The 24,258-nt window shown below is 40.4% G+C and overlaps 1 protein-coding gene across 14 annotated transcripts in view; it reads left to right on the top strand.

The window, feature by feature from the left end:
* Positions 1 to 24,258, top strand: part of MTMR3 (myotubularin related protein 3) — a 148,465-nt gene that overhangs the window by 110,812 nt on the left and 13,395 nt on the right. For all 14 annotated transcript variants that reach the window (XM_019426638.2, XM_019426630.2, XM_019426634.2 and 11 more), the window contains 7 exons: positions 8,178 to 8,274; positions 10,735 to 10,848; positions 15,202 to 15,407; positions 15,913 to 16,044; positions 17,049 to 17,160; positions 20,124 to 20,319; positions 21,117 to 21,302. In XM_019426638.2, the coding sequence (XP_019282183.2) occupies positions 8,178 to 8,274; positions 10,735 to 10,848; positions 15,202 to 15,407; positions 15,913 to 16,044; positions 17,049 to 17,160; positions 20,124 to 20,319; positions 21,117 to 21,302 (1,043 nt within the window). The remainder of the gene's footprint in view (positions 1 to 8,177; positions 8,275 to 10,734; positions 10,849 to 15,201; positions 15,408 to 15,912; positions 16,045 to 17,048; positions 17,161 to 20,123; positions 20,320 to 21,116; positions 21,303 to 24,258) is intronic.

Raw genomic sequence — 24,258 nt, 5'->3', positions numbered from 1 at the left:
GGTACCCTTAACATGAAATGGGACTCCTAAGCATTCATGTATTGAATCAGTGTATATTTTATGGAGCACCTAAGCATTTGTGCATCATTCTTCTAAGATAAATAGAACATGTTTCCTGCCTTTTAGGGGAAAGTTCGAAGAACACATCACAATCTACTGGGGCTAAAAAAAAATATATATATATATATATATATACGGTAAGATTTAATGGGTGTTGTAAGAAGCCTAATGGAAGGGAGCCATGAATCATATGCACATTCCCAAATGTGAAGACTTCACATTCATGGTGGCTTTTGAGGTAGAATAAGGGTTCATTGAAGGTAGAAGGGTTCATTGAGTAGAGAAAGAGGAAAAGTGTTGGAACAAGTAGCATGAACAAAGGTCCAGAAGTGTGTGACATTAGGGCTCAGAGTAATGGCATACAAAATGGCCTTTCACTATCTTCTTATTTTCTTTTTTTAAAAAGGTTTGTTTATTTATTTTGATGGGAGGTGGGCAGAGAGAGAGAGAGGCAGAAAGAATCCCAAGCAAGCTCTGTGCTCTCAGCACAGAGCCTGACATGGGGCTCGATTTCACAAAGTATGAGATCATGATGAGCCAAAATCAAGAGTTGGATGCTTAACCAATTGAGCCACCCAGGCACCCGTATCTTCTTGTTTTCAAGTCATACATTTTCCTATTGTTACCCCTTTCATCTCATAGATGAAACAGAGGTCCAGAGAGGCCGGGTGACTTCTTTCAGGACAAATACAGAAGCTGAGCCTGTGCTGGAGCCTAGGCCTTCTAATTTCGCAGGAGATCTTTGTCCTACTCTTTCTCACTCAGAAATGGCTTGGATCAAGTTCATGTTATTCCTTTGCATGTAGTTGTCTGTAAACTTTATGTTGCCATAAATGAACTTTGCTGGTCCAACACTCAATCTTTAGTGTGTCAAGCCTGGAAGCAAAGTCTTGGATTTCTAAACAGTGAAAAGTTGTGAGCCTCCTTCCAATAAAGTTTCCTCTTGGGACTTTTTTCTTTAAACCTCAGTTTTTAATCCTGAATTTTTGATCTTAACAGTTTTGCCCTGAGTCATTTTAAACATTTGAGGCTAATCTAGCTTTGCTTGCATTACTTTGTTTCCTGGCTCACTCACTGGTTGAAAATTTTGGTTCATAATTAAAATACAGCATAAGCATCATCTTATTTTTAAAGATGCTTTGATGTATACTTTTGTTTGACCCTTATGACCTCGTCAAACAGGCAGGATAGCCTGGTGTTTCTGTTTTGGGAGCCAAAGAAATGAGACTCAGAGGTAAAGCCCGTTGCTAAGTCCCACCGTCAGTCAGTGACAGAGCTAGTACCTAAACCCAGTTCTCAGCTATTGAGAGTTGACTGGGGGAAAGTTCTGTGGATGTGGAGATGAAAAACTGGTACCTGCCCTCATGGAGCCTGAAGGAAAGCATCAGGAATCCAAGCTGCTCATGAGCCTGGTAGGGCCAGTGGAGCTCATAGTCAGCCATAAGAGTCCACACCATCCTTGGATATTGGAATGTCCTTAGACTGTCTCTCACTTCACTCCTTTATCCATTGCATCTTTTTCTTTTTCCTTCTTTACTGAGAAGCCATTGTATTTTTGTTGTTGTTCTTTATGGCTTTTGTCAAGGTTTTTTTTTCTTAAAGATAAAATTTACCTACAGGGAAATGCACAGATCTTACATGTATATTTGCTGAATTTTTAACCACTGTATCTTATCAAATTTTTACTCTCAGGGCACCTGGGTGGCTCAGTTGGTTAAGCGTCTGACTCTTGATTTTGGCTCAGGTCATGATCTCATGGTTGGGAGATTGAGCTCCATTGGGCTCTGCACTGGGCGTGGAGCCTGCTTAAGATTCTCTTTCCCTCTTTCCTGCTTGTGTTCGTTCCCTCCATCCCTCCCTCCCTCTCTGTCTCTCAAAAAAATCTATTTTTTTAGTCTCTACCATTTCCTAGGATAATGAAGTTTGTGAGTATATCTTGCTGCACATTATGTTATATAAGAACTTCAGTTGTTTAAGACTCCTAATTCTAAAGGGCATTTCCCTACTTTTAGGTTGGTTAGTCAACAGGGCTTGTTTTATTCTCCTAATTTGTTTTCTCACAACTACAGACTGAAAATTCCTCATCTCTTTAGATGATTCTTTATTCCCTTGATAAAATTAGTTTCTTTTGGATTTGGGCCATCTCTTGGGTATTGCTAAGATGTGGTACATCAGAATTTCACCTTTTTTTTTTTTTTTTTTTTTTAAATGTTTATTTATTTTGAGAGACAGCACAAGTGGCAGGGAGGGGCAGAGAGAGAAAGAGGGGGAAAGAGAATCCCAAGCAGTCGCTGTGCTGTTAACACCGGGCTGGACACGGGGCTTGATATTATGAACCACAAGATCATGACCTGAGCTGAAATCAAGAGTTGGACGCTTAACTGACTGAGCCACTCAGGCATCCCAGAGCTTCACTCTTTTAATTATGGATTGCTTTGTCTTGAGCTGGGATGACTTGGGTCCCCAGACCCTTCCCTTTCTGATCTGGTATTCTTTGGCCACCAGAACATAAAGATGTCTGTAGTGTCCTCTGTCTTTTAATGAGTTTTTGATGGATGGAGGTATTTGGGGGGTAAAGTACTGATTTAAGAACTAGGAAACCTGAATTCAAATACATATATTTTACCATTTAATTAAAAAAATATTGGGGAAGCCATTTATCTTCTCTGTACTTTAATTTCCTTTGTTCTTCAAACTGAGACATTGCTGTTCTTCCTGTCCAAGTTGATCAGGGTATCCTGCAGATCAGATCTATTATTGCTGGAGAGTTCAGTAAATATTTGAGTGCTTCCTATGTGCCATACTTGTTAAAACATTTTGGAAACTGAATCTACAAGGTGATGCCATTGTAACTGATTGTTGGAACTTACTCTGAGTGATGGTTGTATTTTGTTTCTTCGTAGTATATACAAATCCACACTAAGTTAACTTGCTGTCACAAGGAATCTTACTGTACTTGGTTTGAGTATGTCCATATGTATGGCTTTTTCCTTTTTATATATTTTCACTATGGAGTACAGAGGGAAAACTTGCTCTTATGCAAAATACTGTGGTGGCATTTTAAAAAAAAAATTTTTTTTTTAATTTTTAACGTTTTTATTTATTTTTGAGACAGAGAGAGACAGAGCATGAATGGGGGAGGGTCAGAGAGAGGGAGACACAGAATCTGAAACAGGCTCCGGGCTCTGAGCTGTCAGCACAGGGGCCTGATGCGGGGCTCGAACTCACAGACCGCGAGATCGTGACCTGAGCCGAAGTCAGCGCTCAACCGACTGAGCCACCCAGGCGCCCCGTGGTGGCATTTTTAAAGCCAGTCGACCTGGTTCTTCTGTCTCCACCCAATATTGTTGAGTGTTGATGGTGGCTACAACATTACTCACCAAATATGAGCATACCAGACAACCACATTCTTCTAAGTCATCTTTAGGGTGAGACAGCACTTGAGATATTTCAAAGTAATGCCTTTGTATAATCTGCTCCAACACATGAGATCATAAGGATGGACTATGAAGGGTTGAAGTTATTATTTAGTCTTTTAGTAGTTAATAAGGCCTTTTATGGATTCTTCTCTGCCTAGCCTGTTAAGAGTAGAATGTGTCAGGGAGGAGGGAAATGGGAAAATTGCATCATTACCTTGTATTTATATAAATCTTAGTTTCTGACTGTTGAAGCTGTTACAGTTAAGCAAGCCACGTTGCAGCCAAAGCTCTGAGTCTTAGCCTTGGAAGAAGTCTCAACATTGTTATTGGAAGTTTACCTGTGAAACTTGCAAAAGCCTTTGCAAGACTGTTGACTCCGCTCTTAGACCATTGCAGACTCTAAAAAAGGAATGGATTAAAAGCTTAAAGCTTCTCTCCCACATGCTCAGTTTTCTTTTCTTCATTGTAGCAGCCTTCTTGGTGATAGTTCTGTACTTGAGCATTAGGCAGGAGTCCTGACAGATGATTGGGCAATTCATTTGTTAGTTTAGTAGCATCAGGCCCACCTTTCTGACCTCTCTTCTGTGAAATGCCCATTAAGCATTTTGTTTAACCATGAACAGCATAGGACTCTGGGTCTTACACTGTTGTGCAGCTGCCTGTTTCCTATAAAGCAAAAGCCCCTGCCAGCAGAGTCTGTCTTACATATTTGAATGCAGTCCAGTAAGCATACATTTAGATGACTGTACTGGGACCTTTGTTCATAGAAAAGAATGATTCCTCCTATATTTGGAAGGCAGCTATGCTCACCACTATATTCCTCCTATATTTGAAAATCTGGAAGGGCTGGTTCTCACCTTCCCTGACTCTGGTGCTGTTCTTTTTCCCTTACATCCTGGGTAGAGGTCTGGCTCTTCTATCACAGGCCTTTAAGCTGTCTATAATTGTGGATTCGAATACTCAGGATCACCCAGGGAGCTAGATTTTTTGGGGGGAAAATTTTTTAGACTGCCTCTTGACACTGGTTACGTTAGAGGGGCTCATTGCTTTAAAAAGGTTTTCATTCCCACTAAAATAAGAATTGCTGGACTGTTTGCATTTGTTGTACAAGAAATAACTAAATATTAAAAAAGGACACATCTCATTTGAGATTGGGGGAGGGCAGACAGGGTTGAAATGGAAATATAAAGCAAAACAAAAAACTTATAACCAGGGGCAACTGGGTGGCTTGGTCTGTTAAGCGTCCTACTCTTGGTTTCAGCTCAACTCATGATCTCATGGGTCATGGGATTAAGCCTCACACTGGGCTCTGCACTGACAGTGAGGACCCTGCTTGGAATTCTCTCTCTCCCTCTCTCTTTGCCCTTCCCCTTACTCGTGTGCACTTGCTCTCTCAAGATGAATACACATTAAAAAAAAAAAAAAAAAAAAAGATTCTCTTTCTCTCTCTGCCCCTCTCCCCCATGTGCGCCGTCTCTCCTCAAAAAAGAACAAGAAACTTACAACCGTAATATTTAAAATGGATTATAGTATATCTAGTATTGTGGAAACATGAGAATTCTTAGAAATTCTTAAGAGAAATCAGCAAAGAGATGTGCTTGGCATTCATTTTTCTGGCTGAATAAACATAAGGGAACTTCTAACACAATTTGGCAAAAGCCAGTTGAATTACTCATGTATTTAAGGTCTCCTATATTAAAAAAATACATATATATTTTTTTAATGTTTATTTTTGAGAGAGAGAGAGAGCATGAGCAGGGGAGGGGCAGAGAGAGAGACACACAGACAGACAGAATCTGAAGCAGGCTCGAGACTCTGAGCTGTCAGCACAGAGCCTGATGCGGGGCTTGAACCCATGAACCATGAGATCCTGACCTGAGCCGAAGTCGGACACTTAACCGACTGTGAGCCACCAAGGCATCCCATTGCTAGATTTTTTTTTAAAGCATTACTTTTCAACTGTTAGTTGTTATGCACTTATGGGTCATGAAATCAAAGTTTTAAGAAATGAAATACAAAATGAAACACTTAGGATAGAAAATACCAAAATGAGTCACACATAGTAATGGTAGGTACAGTTTTGTGAAACTTTTCAAAATAAACATGTTATGTTCGATTATGATATAAAACATAATTCAATTGTGATGGTCATTTTCAAAGTTAGGAAGTTAGTGTTTTAGAGGATACAAAGGTAATTAAAAGTCTTTTTTCTCAAGGAACTTGAATAACAAATGCTTTATGCTTGCTAGGCAGTATATATTTCTTTGTCGCTCAGAACTTCATGCTCCTGATGATGGTTGTAAGCTTTTCTTTGGGCAACAGTTCTGTGTGATAAATTACCAGTGGTGGTGATGCTGGTGGTGATTTTGCCAGTGATTATTTTAAAGTAGCTATGTGCTTACACTAAGTTGGAGGTACTAATGTTAACAATCATTAAAGTACTTTTAACCTTTTGCAAAGACTTGGAGCTGTACGGAGGTGGGAAAAATCTCATTAATGAATGAACTTGGAAATTGTTACAGTTTTACAGTTTTTAGATTGGGATTATAAGTGAAAGACTGTCTAATATTCTTGATGGTCACTATTCCTTGCAATTTGTAGACAGATGGCACCCCAATTTGGATAGCTTTTTTCCTATTTCAAAGCCCACATCATTTCTAAAATTTTTCCAGAATGGGATGCATTCAGCTGATTATTTCTTCCTGCATCTCTGCACCTCATCTTTTTATAGCTCTCCTTCAGGAAATGTATAATACCTAGTTTAAACTCAAGAAAAGCAGTTTAAATAGGAAGTAGTTTTATAGAATTGTCCTTCATTCAAGTAATTGGTGTTTGCTGTTCTGAAGCTCCACTCCCAGGGAGAGCAAAGCTTTATACTTTGATCACCAAAGCAATCTGCTTTGTGCTTTTGTTATTGTTGTTTCTCCCAGCCCCTACCAGCATTTACTTTACTACCTATAACACTACATATTAGAGATACTGCTTAATCGTTTTTTGTTTGTTTTACTGCCCTAGGACTCTGTGTGTTTTCAAGGAAGAAGGTTATTTCAGATTTAATGACTTTTATGTTAGGTTCATTTCTGCCTTTGTAGCTCACTGTCTTTAGGAAGAGAAAGCCAGTTTCATTAGGGCAAATGTGGGCAGGTTATACTTGTTTGGGTGAATGTTCTTACAGGTGGTCAGTACTTTAGTTAGTAGTATGGTGTTTCCTGAGATTCCTAGGTACTGGGAGTTATTATAGTTTTGTGATCTCTAAAATTCTATAATCTATAAGGCTCTGAAAATAAAAAGATTTTTCTTATCTTATTTGGTGGCTTGACCTGGTCTGAGCTGAAATGAAGCTTGACTTATCTCATTTAGTGTGAATTATCCATGCATTTCACTGTAGAAATATTAATGTTTGATTAGTAGACCCTGTTGAGAGAGTGTTAACCTAATACTATATTATGTGCACTATCTTAAACTCCAGAAAACCTAAGTTTTGAGATCTGGCCCTTAGTCTTTCTGATGAGTTGTAGATCTATATTACTATTCTTGATGAACTTGGTATTATTTTTTATGTATACTGTGAGTGTGGACCTAGGAAAGTAGCCAGTGTAGTGACAAGGACTGGGTTTTGGGACCAGACAGACTTGCCATAATAACCTCTCTCAGTCTCAGTTTTATCCTGTGTAAAATGAACTCAGTGATAACCACTCAGAGTAGGTAGTAATGATTAGATGAGATAACCTAATTCTTTAAAAAAAAATTTTTTTTTTAATGTTTATTCTTGAGAGAGACAGAGCACGAACAGAGGAGGGGAAGAGAGAGACACAGAATCTGAAGCAGGCTCCAGGCTCTGAGCGGTCAGCACAGAGCCCGATGTGGGGCTCAAACCCACCTGACCTGCGAGATTATGACCTGAGGTGAAGTCTGACACCTAACCAACTGAGCCACCCAGGTGCCCTGAGATAACCTGATTCTTGATCAAAATTTGAAGATGTGGAAACAGCCTAAGCATTTGTCAGTAGATGAATGGATAAAGAAGATGTGGTATACGTGTGTAATATTCCATACACAGGGATAATGGGCCATTAAAAAAAAGAAAGAAAATTTGGCATTTGTGACATCATGGAGGAACCTAGAAGTTATTATGCTAAGTGAAATAAGACAGAGATAGACAAATACCATATGATTTCACTTATATGTAGGATCTAAAAAACAAATGAACAAACGAAAAAACAGATACAGACTCATAAATACCGAGAACAAACTGGTGGTTGCCAGAGGGGAGGTGTGTAGGGGATGGGCAAAATAGGTGAAGGGGATTAAGAGGTATAAACTTCCACTAGCAGAATAGGGTTCAGTCAGTAATACTATAATAACTTTGTATGGTGAAAGATGGTACCTGTACTTACGGTGAGCATTTCATAATGTACGTAGTTGTTGAAGCACTATGTCTTACACCTGAAACTAATGTAAATTGTATGTTAGCTATACTTCAATTAAAAAATTTAATTTCCTCATTCCTTTGTATACAGCCTTGTCCTGGTAGGGAATTTGTAAACTAAAACTAAATATATTTAAAACTAAAACTGTAGTTTTAAACTAAAACTAATATATATTTTCTTTATATAATAACTAGCAGGGTAGCTATGCTTTTATTCTACCTGTTTTGCAAAATGGTATTCATTTCTTTCTGCTGTCCTTGGCCCCTAGGGGAGCATGTAACGTCAAGATTTAAAAACGAAGTGGAGCGGATGGGTTTTGATATGAACAACGCCTGGAGGATTTCCAATATCAATGAGAAGTATAAGTGAGTTGTATGGGACCCTGTGGACTGTGTTTCATAGCCAGTGCCTTTGCAGATACCCCAATTCTCATGTGGCAGAACATGTGAACTTAGACATTTTCTTTCAATAGAGATTTATTACATCTCACTGCAGGGTCTTCAGAGTACTTCTTGAGCCTTCTGTTCCCATTGCTCTCACTGGAGTGGAAAAGTGATCCTTAATAGGATTCTAGCTGGAAACTTCTTTTCCATCCCCTCCAGGCCTCTGTTCTTCCTGGTGCATGCATTTCCTGGGCAGTATTGTATTCAAGGGTAGGCCAGCAGTTTCCATTGTTCTCATCACCAATTGACCTCACTTTGGAGATAGAATCAGTGATCTCACAAGCGGTGATAAAACACTCAGCAGGGAATTTTTATGACAAATTTTACTCCAGATTCTATGAAATAGACGTTAAGTACTATTCTTTCTAACTTCATAGCTTTGATCATTTAATCATTAATATAATCATTAAATATTTCCCATTACCTGTTTCCTTAAAAGGTGTAAGTACTTTGGTGTGGGGGAGGGCAGTTAACTACTATGATTTTGGTGATCCAGATTTCTATAAAACAAAAGAAGATTGTTCAAGAGATTTAAATTAATATTCTCTTAGGATTCCCTCTAGCAGTTGGAGGCATTAATCTTTCCGTTTTTTGAGTTGTCTCAAATCATGATGGCTATTTTCCTGGTCTGTTTGTGGGTAGCCATCGGAGCATTTCATTTTTAATTGGAAAAACTACAGCTAATTACTGTATGTAGCTTTTAACATGGACCTTGCCTAAGGAATTAAGAACCTTGGGGTGTTAATGAAAAAAATGGGAGCTTTAGGTCTGTCGTACCTTTGCCTGGTCTCCATCACAAGATAAAGCAGAGAATGGAGGTGGAGACTGGAGGAGAGGCCTCAGAGAGCCTGAGACTACAAAGCCTACACAGGCTTTGCTCATGTGTAACTCATATTTCCTATGCTGGAAACTGCTTATTTACATGTGAACAGCTAGTGTTTGCTAAAGAGGTGACTACTAGATAGTGTAATACTTACAGGACAAGGAATACAATGATCAGAATATTGGGTGAAGTCAGAAAACTGAATTAAGCTAAGCTTGTTGGGAAAAAAATGAGTTCAAAAGCCAGTTGGTTTTCAAAATCCCTATTCAGTGTTGGTTTTAAAAATCAACTTTTGTCTTTGAGTCCACTGTTTCTACCTCAGAACCAGTCTTTAGGACATTGAAAAGTTCTTCCTACTACAAAGAAGGAGAGCTAAATTTAGTCTTAAGTTTTAAACAAGACAAAAGAAATAAGACAAAAGAACAAAACTCATGGTTAGCACATTAACTATGGTCACCATGTCCTGGTTGTTTTTAGGAGTTTATGGGAAAGTGTTAAGTTTGTAGAGCTACTCCTGGTCATAGATATTCTGTTGGTTTAGTGACTTTTAAATTCCTGATATTTAATCTTCTGGAAATTGAGAACAAGATGGAGGAGATATTTAGTGCAGAATGATCAAAACTCCCAATTCTTAAGCTACTTTGTGTTCTCTGCCTTTTCCCTTAATGCATAAGGCTAGGGCAGGGGAGTGGTGGTGCAGGAGAAGGAGGAATTTGTATATTTTAGGATTTGGATTAAAAGTCCTCTTGCCTTTACTACTGAAAAGGAATATTGAAGTACCCATAGAGGGACATTGTCCTGTAAGTGAAATACCTATCAGGAATAACTGCTTTTTAGGGCACCAGCTTGACTAGCATGAAGCTACTGGCTGCTTCTTAATGAAAACAGAGCTTTTTTCCCCCTGAGAATAATTCTGAAGTATGTTTTATAGAAATTGTGATGAACAGCTCATTCACATTACTAACTTGGATCAGTGGGGCTGTGATTATGTATGCAGGTGGCCTGTCCTGTGGTACTGTTTCTGCATACCCGTGTCTGCCCCTGTTACCTATAATTAGGACACATCAAAGAATACATTAATAATCCTGTAAGGTCTCTGGAAACTTGAAGTTGTGGGCTCTTGTCCTTCTTCACATGTTTCTCTTTGATAGAAGCCTGAAAGAGTGAGAGTCTGGTAGAGGTGATAGACTTTCCTTCTGTAGTTAGATTGGGCATTTACTTTGTATGGTTAAAAATTATCTATTTGTTTTTTTAAACAACAGAAAGTTACAGTGGAGTAACTGTCAACTCCCCTTATATATTACTGATGTTAAGATCAACAGATTCTCAAAGGCAGCAGGAGGTAGAACAGGCCATGATAGTGTCACATGATATATATATAAGTAAACACTCAAGGCAACTGATTCTGCTGAATAGGCCAAGACTCAAGTAAAGCTCCTTATTTTTCAACTGGTTGTGGGGTAGCTTAATCAACATCCTTAACTCTGGTTCACCTAGTGTTTCTCCTTCTTTCTCTCTGTCTTCTTCCCCCACTCCCTCTTTCTCACCTTTCTCATTAGGCTATGTGGTAGCTATCCACAGGAGCTCATAGTGCCTGCCTGGATCACTGATAAAGAACTAGAGAGTGTAGCAAGCTTCAGGTCCTGGAAGCGCATCCCTGCTGTTGTCTACAGGTAAGTAAGCCTGGCCAGGCCCATCTTGGTCTGGTGTTACTCTCCACTGCATGAGGTGTGCTGCCTCTGCTGTTGCTAACCTGGGAAGGGAGACAAGGGTTCAGAGAACTTTCCAGGCAGTTCTGTGCTACCTTATTGTAAAATCCACTCTTACAGTGACACACCAGTGTTTACTGCATCCAGCACACTTGCTGATGGTTTATTTGATAAGAAAATTTTAATAGAAAAGTGGCTTGTCTTGCTATTTTAAATATACTTCTGACATTCTATGGAAGATAATATGCTTAATATTCAGCATTTAGCTTCAGATGTTGGCTTTTGGATTGAGAGAGGTGAGTTCCAGAAAGTGAGAATTGGGAGTATAGAATTGAGTCATTTGCGATAGTCTTTGTGGTTGAAACTTCAACACATGAAAGAGTTCTGCTTTAAGAGGGAGCATTTGAAGAGGAAGGCTAGGGCTTTGCCAGGTAGAAGATCTCAGAGATGAAAGGCTTGAGAGCCAAGGGAGCAAGTCTAGAAGGGGGATGGTAGTGTGAACGAGCAGAGTTTTTGGAGTTCAGGTCTTTTCACTAATACTCCTTGCTAAGGCACTTAAAATAAATTGCCTAACTGGCCTCAGCCTGTTCCTAATTAGTAAAGTGGGAGTGATGTTCTTAGTTTACAGGTATCCTGTGCCTCCTAAATGAATCTGTATATACTGGGCTTCTCTCAGCAGAGTAGGTTGTATTCCTGGGGGTTGCTTTTATAATTCATTGAGGAGCTCAGTTCTCAAGGACTCATGTTAAGATTTTAAGAAAGCATTCCCTCTTATTTTGAAACTGTTTCACATGTCATCTCTTTGTTGTATTTACATTCTCTATTTCATTTTCCCAGTTTGCAGACTTTTCGGGCTTTCCTTGAATTTGGGCCAAACCAGTGGGGCTTAGTTAGAGACTCTTTCATGCCAGGAGGCATTCCATTGAAATATTGAGTTTGTATAGGAAGGGATTTATCTCCTTGTGGAATTTCCACTGAGGTAACCAGCTTGTTCATGTAGTCCACTGATGGCAGATTATGATGGCCATCCTGAATAGAGATGAAGAAGTATTTGTTTCTGGCCCAGTAGAATCTGTTAAATTTTCAATCTCAATTTTCATCACTGTTGTTTTCAAACACCCCTAGAAAAATAGGTCACCAAATTTACCTATCACTCAAGTGGCAGGGATGACACAGGAATTACAGAGCAGGGAGAGCTGAAAGGATTTGCATCTTATCAGTGATGGGCCCAGCTCAAATAGGGAAAGCAGCCAGCTGCTGCTCTGTGGCCAACAGCTGTGTTAGATCAGCAGCCCTGGCATTTGTAGGGTTTGTTGACTTTGAGAATGAGGGTGAAGAACTGTCACCAGGCTTTAGGTGAATTGTTGGTAGAGAGGCCTGTAAGTGCGTATTAAAGACAAACTTTTTAGAATAAACATGGGAAACCTTTCTTACCTTCTAAAATTTATTCTAGAGGGCACAAACCATAGGGTTTTTTTCCCAATCCTTTCTAGAGACCATAGAGTATATATAAATGAAATTTTTATTTCCAATTTCTCTGAGAAAATCTCTCAAAGCATTACAAATGACAGTTCCTTAGTATAGTTACATAAAATCAGGCTTCTAGGAACTAGCCTCTGTTTTGGAAAATGTGTCTTGTATCTCTGAGCCCCTAACTGGGTTGTTAAATTATTGGGGAGCTTTGTCAGGGGTATGTTGAATAATGTTCTGGAGATACTCTGCCACTCTCTGCTTTGCCAGCCCAAGTGGCAAGATACTTCCGAAACCAGCATACATTTATGGAATTTAGTTGTCTATAGACTGCAGTAATGATTCCTGAGGTTGCTAGCAGAAGTTACCTGACAGCACCACGCTGAACCAGCGCCTGATTTGTGTTTTTTCCCCACTGTGATGAGAGAGTGTTTAATTGGATTGATCACTGAAGACAGAGATGGTGCAAAGGGCATCCATCTGTAGTGCAAATCACAGTTCCCCCTCTTCGTGCAGAGTGGTTATTAGAAATTTCTAGTCATTTAGAGAGCTTGCCCAACACTAACTTAGGGATAGTTTAAATATGTATGTGTTTCTATATAAAATTGAAGCCTCTGTGTTCAGTAGGGGACTCATCCATTTGGATATCTTAATTTTTATACTTTTTCCTGATTTTTTGTTAAAATGGTAGAAATATTCTTTAGTGATTTTTAGCTGTATTGCTTTAGTTCTTGATCATGTGGTCTGAAGCATTTTAGAAGACTGCAGAAAACTGCTTAGTGCAACAGCTCAGTTGCAGTCTAGCTGTAAAGTACCATTACCCTTAAAACCCAAGATCCAAGCTGAAGAGTGCCATCTTGTGTTCCTCTTGGGCACTGTTGGGAAGCATTGCAGAGAAAGAGGATGCTCAGGAAAGGCCCTGCCAGCCTCTTTTGTGAAGGTTTGGCATCAGTCGGCTCAGTTGTTATCCGTGCCTATTATATATGCTAGTTGGTATTTTAGGGATTAGTGAGGTTCTATTTCCAGTTGGGCTCCTTTCAGCAGGTGAGCCGGTTGAGCATATTGGCAATATACAAGTTGTTTCCTTGTTTCTCTCTGTGAGGGAGGATCTAAAAACTACAAGCAAACTGATGGTTCCAATGGAATTTGGTCATTGCCAAATTTAATTGGCTGTTCATGAGCTTTAGGATTAATAACAAAAATCTTTCTTACATTGTTCCTTGAAGGTGTCACATAGATTCAATAGTATGTTTTATTTACATCCGTCTGTATGTTAAATATGTGTTATGTGTGTGCATGCATGTGTATGTGTTTAGATTTTAATGGGAGGTAAGAAATTGATAGTTCCCCCCAGGATATAGGATTGGGGGACATTTAATTTTTTTGCTTACTAACTTATTACTCTTCTTAGTTTTCTAATCAAAGGATTACTTTTATAACTTTTTGAAAACCACTTTAAGATTGTCACATACAGTTCACCCTTTTAATGCGTTCAGTTTGATTTTTTTTTTTTTTTTTGCGTATTCACAGAGTTGTGCAACCATCACTACAGTCAGTTTTAGTACACCTTTACCACCTCAGAAAGAAACTCCAGATCCATTAGTAGTCACTCTTTATTCCCTCCCTCCCCAAGCCCCCTAGCCCAGGTTGCTAGTAATCTACTTTGCCACTATAGATTTGCCTATTCTGGACACTTCTAATAAACAGAATCATACCATATGTGAACTTTTGTGACTAACTTCTTTCACTTAGCATAACATACTCCAGGTTCATCCATGGTATAGCATTTATTGGAACTTTGTACCTTTTGATTGCCAAATCTTACTTTTATAACTTTTTAATTGCTAAAATCACCTAAATTCCTAACGAGGAAAATACTGGGTTTTAATAGCATCTTGAAGTAGACTTTTGAGTAAGATTTCTGGTCTTCTTAAGAAGGAATCTGTTGGAGTATAGCTCACTGAGCTATCTGCCTGTAATAAGAGCAGTTTATGAGTCATGAAATCTCAGGGGATTTTGTAGAGTAGTCCACTGTGGGTCAGGTAAGTGTTTGAGTCCCAAAGGTGGGATCTTGTTTTGAAAAGAATCTCCAAAGCCAACCATAAGTGCACAGTTGCTGCAGTGGGGCCCTCAGAAGTTGGTGTGAAAACAAATTTTCCTGTTTCAACATCTGTTATGCCAGGATTTTCAGGGGCAGTATTAAAAAGGAGAGATTAGTGTTTCATTATTGAGTAGCAGAATTAGTGTAGTATTTGTAGATTATTTCTTACCTGATTTTCCAAAAATAAATTTTAAGTCAAACATTTACTTTATGCATATTAATTTGTTTTTTTCTAAGAGAACACGTTTATTATTTTGTTGGTAACTCTACAAAGGTTTCTAAAATAGTACAGTATTTGAGAAAGATCCAGATAGGTTTTGTTGTTTGTTCCTGTTGCTATAGAAGATTTCTGCCCTTAGATGACTTGAAGCTAACTTTACATCACTTTCACTTATCTGTATTCACGCTCTTCATTAATGCATTTAAAATCTACTACCGGGGCGCCTGGGTGGCTCAGTCGGTTAAGCGTCCGACTTCAGCTCAGGTCACGATCTCGCGGTCCGCGAGTTCGAGCCCCGCGTTGGGCTCTGGGCTGATGGCTCAGAGCCTGGAGCCTGCTTCGGATTCTGTGTCTCCCTCTCTCTCTGCCCCTCCCCCGTTCATGCTGTGTCTCTCTCTGTCTCAAAAATAAATAAACATTAAAAAAAAAAATTTAAAATCTACTACCTTACTTTTTGTGTGAGCACAGAGCATCTGAATGGGACCACTGAGATGGGTATAGTTGTTGTTTCTTGTTGCTTGTGCAGGCACCAGAGCAACGGAGCTGTCATTGCCCGCTGTGGACAGCCGGAGGTCAGCTGGTGGGGCTGGCGAAATGCTGATGATGAGCATCTGGTGCAGTCAGTAGCCAAAGCTTGTGCCTCTGATTCCCGATCAAGTGGCAGCAAGCTGTCAACTAGGAACAGTTCTCGAGACTTTCCAAATGCAGGAGACCTTTCCGATGTGGAGTTTGGTAAGATGCTCCCTAGACCAATGGCAGCAATTTTTATAGTGTCTTGTGAGAACTTTTTCTTGAAATGGCCTTCTCCTTGTAAGACATAGAATCTGTTTCATAGGAGAGAGCAGGAGAAGCTTTAATTGATAGGATTATTTGAGGAGTCACACATCTTGACAAAGAACCAGAAGACTCTTTAAGACTTGGCTTACTAGGACTAGAGTGTTGGTTGTCTTTCTTGTCACTGTGACAAGAATGGAGTATATACGCGATAGGGGACCTGGAGTGTCTCCAGACCATAGCAGGAGACACCAGCCTTCATTAAAGGAGTACACATGTAGAAATGAGATAAAGGAGGTTATAGGAAGAAGTCCTGTATATCAAGCGTTCTTGTTAGGTGGGTTTCACTTAATTGAGGTTTTGTTTGTTCTGTTATTATAACAGGTGTTTTTGGTTCTTATTTTGTACAATTCTGGGAGAGATGGGTTCATTCAGTTTTCATCCCCACTCCTGATGTTCCTAGATTCTTCTCTGTCCAATGCTTCGGGAGCAGAAAGTTTAGCCATCCAACCGCAGAAGCTTTTGATCTTGGATGCACGCTCCTATGCAGCAGCGGTGGCAAACCGAGCCAAAGGAGGAGGCTGTGAATGCCCAGGTGAGGTGTACAGTGCTCTATCCCATAACACTCTGTTCTTGTGAGCTCAGCTCATGCCCAGTTGGGTCTTAGTTCTCATTTTGAAATGAATGGCAAACCATGTTCCTCAGCTGTCTTGAGAGAGCCAGAACTGTTTGGATTCTTAACGCTGTAGTTTATTTTCAGGGAAGAAACAGAGGATGAGGTGCATTGAAACCAAATAATCGGTTATTTTCCCAACCTTTAAGTGATTAAAAATAAATAAATTAAAAAAAAGTAAGTCCTCCCCTGTAGTAAGTAAGGCCTGTTCATGTTTGCAAGTTGCTTCTTTAAGTGGCTCAATTTCTCAGCCTTCTGAAAGCTTTTTGTTGCCTTTGACAGTGGGTTTACTCATTACTGACCTCACAGGAAACTCCCACATGGCTTCTACATAGAAAACCTGAGGTGGGAATTGAAGCAGCAAATACTGAATTCTAGCAAAGCACCTCCGTCCTGACCTGTAGCATCCCTACTATTTGAATGCTGGCTTTCTCCAGGAAGGGATCCCTTTAGTGCCAGATGTGTGCTGATGGAGCAAGTAGTGGCACCAAGCTCCTTATTCAGATGTGATTTAAACTGGAAGTTAAAAGCAGTTGTACCAAGGTGAAATTTGAATGCATAAAACGCATTGTTCTGCCAGCTTCTTTTCAAAGAAATTCCAGAGCTACAAGTTAGAAATGGCCCCAGAAGTAAACCTGGGGTCAGATGGAAGGATGTAGATCTTTAAAAAAAAAAAAAAAAAAGAAAGGAAAAAAAGCTTGTTTTATGTCCATATCTTCACAAATCTTCCTTTTTGCAAAAACAGCTAAAATTCAAGCACCGTTTCCTCTCATAAAGGACTGGACTAATAGGCATCAAAACATTTCCGTTTCATTAGTCAGCAGCTATAGTGGGTTTGTTTTATAGCCAGTTTGCTGCTTTTGAATTTGGCCATGTGGGCTTTAAATTTAACATATTTTTGTTCTTTTTATTGTTGTTCTCTGCAGAGTATTACCCGAACTGTGAAGTAGTGTTTATGGGGATGGCAAATATTCATTCAATCCGGAGGAGTTTTCAGTCTCTGCGGTTGCTGTGCACACAGATGCCTGATCCGGGAAAGTAAGACCTTGGCCTTAGCTTTAATTTTGTGTTGCTTTTTTCAAAAAGTGAGTTTAGAGGTGTCTTTTCTTCTGTTTCTTGATACACTTCAGTTTTACTTTCAGTCCCTGTAGGCATTCTGCTTTCTGTGTTAGCACAAGCACACAAAAGAGATGCTGGAGAAACATCTAGCCCTTTGAAAGGTTTAAAGATGTGGAGCACAGAACAGATCTCAGTCCTCAGAAAAGCACTACCTTCTTCTTTTTCCTGGGACCTCTTCCTTCTCTTCTACATTGTTTTTGGCTCATTTTTAATTCTTTGGTTTTTGACATCTTGCAGTGACACTTACCTGCCTTAAGCTGGGTGGGATGTTTTACCTTGAAGAGTCAAAGTTTATTCATCATATTCTAAAAAGGGTTAAGCTGTCTTTAAACCTTCTGTTAGGGGAGTTCCTTTTACATTTCCTTCTGATTCCTAAACTACCTCCTCTTATATACTAAGAGCATTACCAGATTTTTATTGCTTATTAAAAATGAATGGCTGGCATTTGCAGTGAGATAGGTGAATTAACACCCCCGCCTCTCAAGGGAACTGATTACTGATTGAATACGAGATAAATTAGCAAGAATCCTCTGTAAAACAAATGTGGACAGATAAATATTTAAAAGTCCTCGTTTTACTATTTCAGGAAGCCAAAAATGGTGCAGAGAAGACAGAATTTTCTCTTTTCTTTGTGTTGGAGCCCATAGCTATTTCCCTGGGTTCTGTCCAGTAGATCTCCTGATCACGTCAAGTTTTGCAGAATTCCTTGATTTATTGAGCCAAATGGCTGCCTGAACCACTTGTACTAACTCCTGGTAGCAAATGATTAAATTCATCACAGTTGGAAAAAGCCCAGAGGGTGAAGCAGTTGTCCTTGGGGAAAAGCCTGAGCAAAGGAATGAGTTTGCTGCTCTGCTTTGGGGATTAGCAGCTTGTATCTGCTACACATTTACAGAACCCGGCTAGCAGTACTCTCATCTCCAAAGGTGGGGCACTGAAAGAGCCTGGTTGAGGACTCACAAGATCTGCCACTAATTGACTCTGTGACTTTGGCCAAATGGCTAAGTTACTGTGGGTATCAGTTTTCCTATTTATAAAATGAAAGGGATAGAATCAACACTACCTCATCTCAACTATCTGTATTTTAAAATTCTTTATTTAAAAGCTATTTTTTAAACTCAGAGTCAGAAAGATGTAATTGGCCCATACCTGGTCAAAAGGAATGTCTGGGGATTTTATTAAGGAAAAAGGTAATGCTTTGCCTGTTTTTTGGCAGCAAATCATAAGGCAGTACTGAAGCCTCCCTTGTGGGTAAAAAGAAGCCCTGGCAGTGGTGGGATCAGCTATAAGCAAGCCTCTCCACCCTTGTTGGAGGCCGTGGAGGGCTAGGGCATTGTGTGTTTCTGCTCCAGTCTGGGAATCGAACAAGGGAGTGTGGAGTGTCTCAGAACCTCCCTGGTTAGCTGATTGTGGGGTGTAGTGTAGGCATGTTCTTTTTTTTTTTTTTAAATTTTTTTTTTTTTCAACGTTTTTTATTTATTTTTGGGACAGAGAGAGACAGAGCATGAACGGGGGACGGGCAGAGAGAGAGGGAGACACAGAATCGGAAACAGGCTCCAGGCTCCGAGCCATCGGCCCAGAGCCTGACGCGGGGCTCGAACTCACGGACCGCGAGATCGGGACCTGGCTGAAGTCGGAGGCTTAACCGACTGCGCCACCCAGGCGCCCCTGGCATGTTCTTGCCTAGTGTTGGCAGAAGGCTTCTCAGAGCCCCCTGACAGAAGTATTTATTCCCTCCTTTGATTTAGTGTTTGAAGGGCTAGACTGCTGTCTTAACTACAAATCTGATCACATTTTGGAGAAATTAGAGCTTTTGGGGGGTGGGGATGTAAGGAGTGGAATTCATGACATGCACGAGGAACAAAATATCAATATAGTTAAAAAAAAAAAAAAAAAAAAAAAAAAGTTTGTGATTACTCCCAAGCAGTAATTCTTGGGATCAGGTATCTCTTGAAGGTGTTTTCGAAAGAAGGTTCTTCTAGATCCCTGCTGAATCCAGTCTATATTAAGTCCAGTAATACTATGTAGCCATTAGTGTACTAATTTGTATGAATCTTAAGTCATTAGTATGGGCCAACCCAGTTTTAGTCAATAGAAATTCAAGATTTTAGTGGGTGTTAGGGTGTAGGGAGCAGGTGCTGTTGTCTGTGCTATTTTTAAATGTGGCATCTGGCTTACATCTCCTTATAGACACATTTGTATTGTATGTGTGTTATTTGTGTATGTATATATATGTGTGTGTATACACACACATGACAAGTTTTTGAGAACTTGTTGGGTATAGTTGCTGATCATTAAATATAAGTACTTACTGTTTTATAATGTCTGAATAGCTGCATTTCCTTCAGGAGAAGACTCCAGAACTACTCTTCCTGTACTGAGTTATATAACTACCATGGACTGAAAAATATTAAATGTTAATTGTCATAAGTTAGCCATAAGATTTCTGGAAAAAATTCCTATTGTCCTGTTTCTGAAGCTGTCCTCTATTGCATAGTAGAGCTTAGGCCTCATCTTTGTACATGCTTTGTAAAGACGGAGGTTGTTTTATTTTGGCAGTGTTTTGTTTGGAGGGAAAAATCCTTGGGAATTGCTTCTTAATTTCATCGCTATTTGGCATGATGCAGTAAATCATACAAATCAGGATTTCCTCATCCTCCCTTTTTTTTTTTTTTTGAAAGAGAGCAAGCATGCATGGGGGGAGGGGCAGAGGGAGAGCAAGAGAATCTTAAGCAGGTGGCACATTCAGCATGGAGCCCTGATATGGGGCTTGATTCCATGATGCTGGGATTGTGACCTGAGCTGAAATCAGGAGTCCGTTGCTCAACTGACTGAGCCACCCAGGCACCCTTCCTTATCCCCTTCTGTTTTTATTTTTATAGTTGGCTCTCAGCTCTTGAAGGCACAAAATGGCTCCATCACCTGTCTGTGCTTCTGAAGTCAGCACTTCTGGTAGTGCACGCTGTGGATCGTGATCAGCGGCCAGTACTAGCACATTGCTCAGATGGCTGGGACCGCACTCCCCAGATTGTGGCATTGGCTAAGCTCTTGCTGGATCCTTATTACCGAACCATAGAGGTGGGTGCATCCAAAGAGTAGGATTTGGTACTTCAGTACAAGTGGGGGAAACCTTGGAGGGTTTTATGGTCAGTTTTGGTCTTGGTGGTTAAGTCTAAAGAAAATGAAATTTGTTTTTAAATCTTTCATCCTTTACCTTGAGCTAACTTATGGTGGTGCCTGCCATCATTCTTGTGCCATTTTATAAAATGGAGCAGATTGTGGATAACAAGGTATTGAGAATACAGATGTGTTTTCCTTTGCACTCTACTTGGAAAAGTTTTGGCTACCCCCGGAAAATGGGGCTTCTGTAAAAGAATCTTGGCATGCTTATTATGGTAATAATGGGTCCAGATATCACTACAGTGTTCTGTGAAGAAAGCCCTACTCTGAAAGAACCACATGTTGGGTTAAAGATGTAAGAAAAACCATAAAGGTGTCCTAAAATAGATGTAAATCTGGAATGGGGAAAGATTTTAGAAACAATACTTTCTTTGTAAGTATAACACAAAATACAGAACTAAAAAATTAGAAAAAAATGTGGCTTTTGTATAGTGAATGAAAGAGGCTAAAAAGTATAGACTCAAGAAAGGCTCAGATAAATGCTTAGTACCCTTTTGATGATTATGGAATGGAGTAGAGGGAAGTGGAAAATTGCCCTAAGCCTGTGTCCCATGGAGCTTATGGCCGTGGGGCTGGGTTAGGTGTTTCTGTTGGCCTTACTGGGAGCTTGTTAAAAGGGATTGCTGCTCTTAATCCTGACAGGCTTGGGACTGTCACAGGCTCGACAGACAAGCACAAATGGTCTCTCCCTGCAGGGTTTCCAGGTCCTTGTGGAGATGGAGTGGCTGGATTTTGGACACAAGTTTGCTGACCGGTGTGGTCATGGGGAGAACTCAGATGATCTGAACGAACGCTGCCCGGTGTTTCTCCAGTGGCTTGACTGCGTTCATCAGCTTCAGAGGCAATTTCCTTGCTCTTTTGAGTTCAATGAAGCATTCCTTGTGAGTTTGGGCTTGTGATTCTTCATTTTGGGGACTTTCTAAAATGGGGATGTCAATGCAAATGTTAGCTAGTTTTTACATAAAACGATACATCCTTTTTAGAATTTAATAAGGAGCCATTCTCTTATTTTTAATTAAAAATAATGTATGGGTTTATTCAGTGAATCCAAGTGTGTTAGGTCTGCATAAAGTCTGTGTTGTTTTTTTAAAAATTTTAAAAAATGTTTATTCATTTTTGAGACACACACACACACACACACACACACATGGCACAGGCAGGGGAGAGACAGAGAAAAAGAGAGATATAGAATCCAAAGCAGGCTCCAGGCTCTGAGCTCTCAGCCCAGAGCCTGACCTGATGCAAGACTCGAACTCACAAACCTTAGATCATGACATGAGCCAAAGTCAGACACATAATTGACTGAGCCACCCAGGTGCCCCAAGTCTCTGTATCATTTTAAACTTAGGTTTTATTTTTTAAAGTTTATTATTTATTTTGAGAGAAAGCATGCAAGTGGGGCAGAGGCAGAGAAGGGGAGAGAGAGAAAGAATCCCAAGCAGGCCTCACACCATCAGTGCAGAGCCTGATGTGGGGCACCAACCCACAAACTGCAAGACCATGACCTGAGCTTGAAGTTGGACACTCAGCCGACTGAACCACCCACTCACCCCTAAACCTAGCTTTTAAAATAGATGATGGAGTTTGGGGCGCCTGGGTGGCTCAGTTGGTTGAGCGTCTGACTTTGGCTCAGGTCATGATCTCATGGTTCGTGGGTTCAGGCTCTGTGCTGACAGCTCAGAGCCTGGAGCCTGCTTCAGATTCTGCGTCTCCCTCTCTCTCTGCTGCTCCCCTACTCACACTGTGTCTCTCTCTCAAAAATAAAGATTAAAAATTTTTTTTTTAAAAACAGATGATAGGGCAGGTGAAGGGAAAGAAATAGATGATAGAAGTCCTAAGTAGTTAGAAATAATAGGGGTGCTAGGCTGGCTCGGTGGAGCATGACTCTTGATCTTGGGGTTGTAAGTTCGAGTCCCGCCTTGAGTGTAGAGATTACTTAAAGCTAAAATCTTAAAGAAAAGAAAAAGAATGGCATATCCTCTGCTCCCTCCAGTCCATCTGCCAACCCCCCTGCATGTGTTCCATACTTCCTGCCCCCCTCCTTTGACAGAGAACTCCCTGCCCTTGCCCTGTTCCAGCTCTTCCCTCCCAGCTCCCACTGCCTGTCTTCTGCTCTGCTGCATGGTGCCAGCCTTTCCCTCTCTACTACATTGTTGCCATTAATACATAAACATAGCCTAGTGCCTCCCATCTCCTCAAAACCCTTTCTCAGCCTTGCATCTCTTGCCAGCTATTTGTCTCATTTTCTGTATTTCATTTCTTCATGGTAGAGCTCCTCAAGTCTTCTGCACTTACTGTCTCAAATTCTTTTTTTTCCTTTTTTCCTATTTCCTCTTAAACCCGCTCTAGTCAGGTGTTCACCCCACCAGTTTACCAGAGCTGTGACCTTCATATTAATCCATTAATCAGCTCTCAGTTTCATCTTGTGAAGAACATTTTTTTTAACTGAGGTATAATGGACAATATAACATAGTATTAATTTCAGGTATACAACATAATTCAGTATTTATATATTGTAAAATGATCACAATAAGTAGTTAACATCAATCACCACACACATTTTTTTCTTATGATGAGAACTTTCAAGATCTCCCTTAGCAACTTTCAAATATGCAATAGAGTATTACTACCTGTGGTCACCATGCTGTGCATTACATCTCCATGACTTGTTTTATAACTGGCAGTTTGTATCTTAGACTGTCTTCGTTTTACTGTTTGGTACTGTGTAATCACACCAGTCTTGAAACCCTTTCTTCAGTTGATTCCCAGCACATACTGTCCCTCATTTCTTCCCTGCCTCACTAGCTGGTCTGTCTCCTGTTCTTCCTTATCTCCCCATTGCTGAATGTTGGAATGCTCCAGGGCTTAGCCTCCAAGGTACTTCTGTATCTTATTGCCTCTTGGGGGATTTCATCCAGTCCGATACCTGTAATTACTCTCCATGATTCCCACGTTTATAATAATGTCTTCAGCTTAGATCTCTCCACTAACTCCAGACTCACATATCCAACTATGACTGCTCAGTATCTCCATGTAGATGTCCTAATGGTATTTCAGACTTTTCCTGTTCAAAGCTTGATTCTTGATTTCCATATCTCTCCACCCCCAAATCTGATCTTCCAAGAGGTCTTCCACCTAACCAAGTGGCAGCTCAGTCCTTCCATTTATTTAGGGCACAGTTATTTAGTCACAGTTCTTAAAGTGGCCTGCAGAGCAATACTAGCGGTTTCTTGTCTGCATTCATTTCCTACCATTCCCTTCCTTGTGCAGTATCCTTCGGTCACACTGGCCTCCTGTTCCTTGGAAATTGCAAACACACACTCACCTCAAGACGTGCTGGCTATTGCCTCTGCCGGGAGCATTTCCCCCTCAGATACCCACTTGCTCTTTCACTTCCTTCCCCTGCTGCCCTGCATGTGTCCTGTCCTGCTTACCCTGCCTTACTGTGGTCCACAGCATTGGTCACCCCTTCCCCACAACTAGAACCAGCTCCATGAGGGCAGGATAGTTGCTGTCCAGGACCCACAGAAATGTCATTAATGACCTGTTGAGTGAAAAGTTGTTTGGGGTTTTTCAGTTTTCAGTTCAGCCTTGGATTGCACACTGACTTGCTCCTGTACCCAGTTTATATGCTCTGTTGCTCTTGAGTGTGGCTGTTAACTTAGAACTTCCAGGTTGACAGGAAGTCCAAAAGGAATGGGTGTGCCGACGATCTGTCTTTGTTTCTTTTGACTCAGGATTGGTGGTGGTTGGGGTTGGCGCTCTGGGATTGGGGGTGTGAAAAGGCAGCTCTTGTGTGGCTTAATGTGATTTCCCCACCCTTAACGAGTATGAATT

This window comes from Panthera pardus, unplaced genomic scaffold, assembly GCF_024362965.1.
Source record: "Panthera pardus isolate Hobbes unplaced genomic scaffold, ASM2436296v1 HiC_scaffold_15, whole genome shotgun sequence".
NCBI lineage: Eukaryota > Metazoa > Chordata > Mammalia > Carnivora > Felidae > Panthera > Panthera pardus.
The sequence above is the reverse complement of the archived record's forward strand: the minus strand, read 5'-3'. Positions and strand labels throughout refer to the sequence as shown.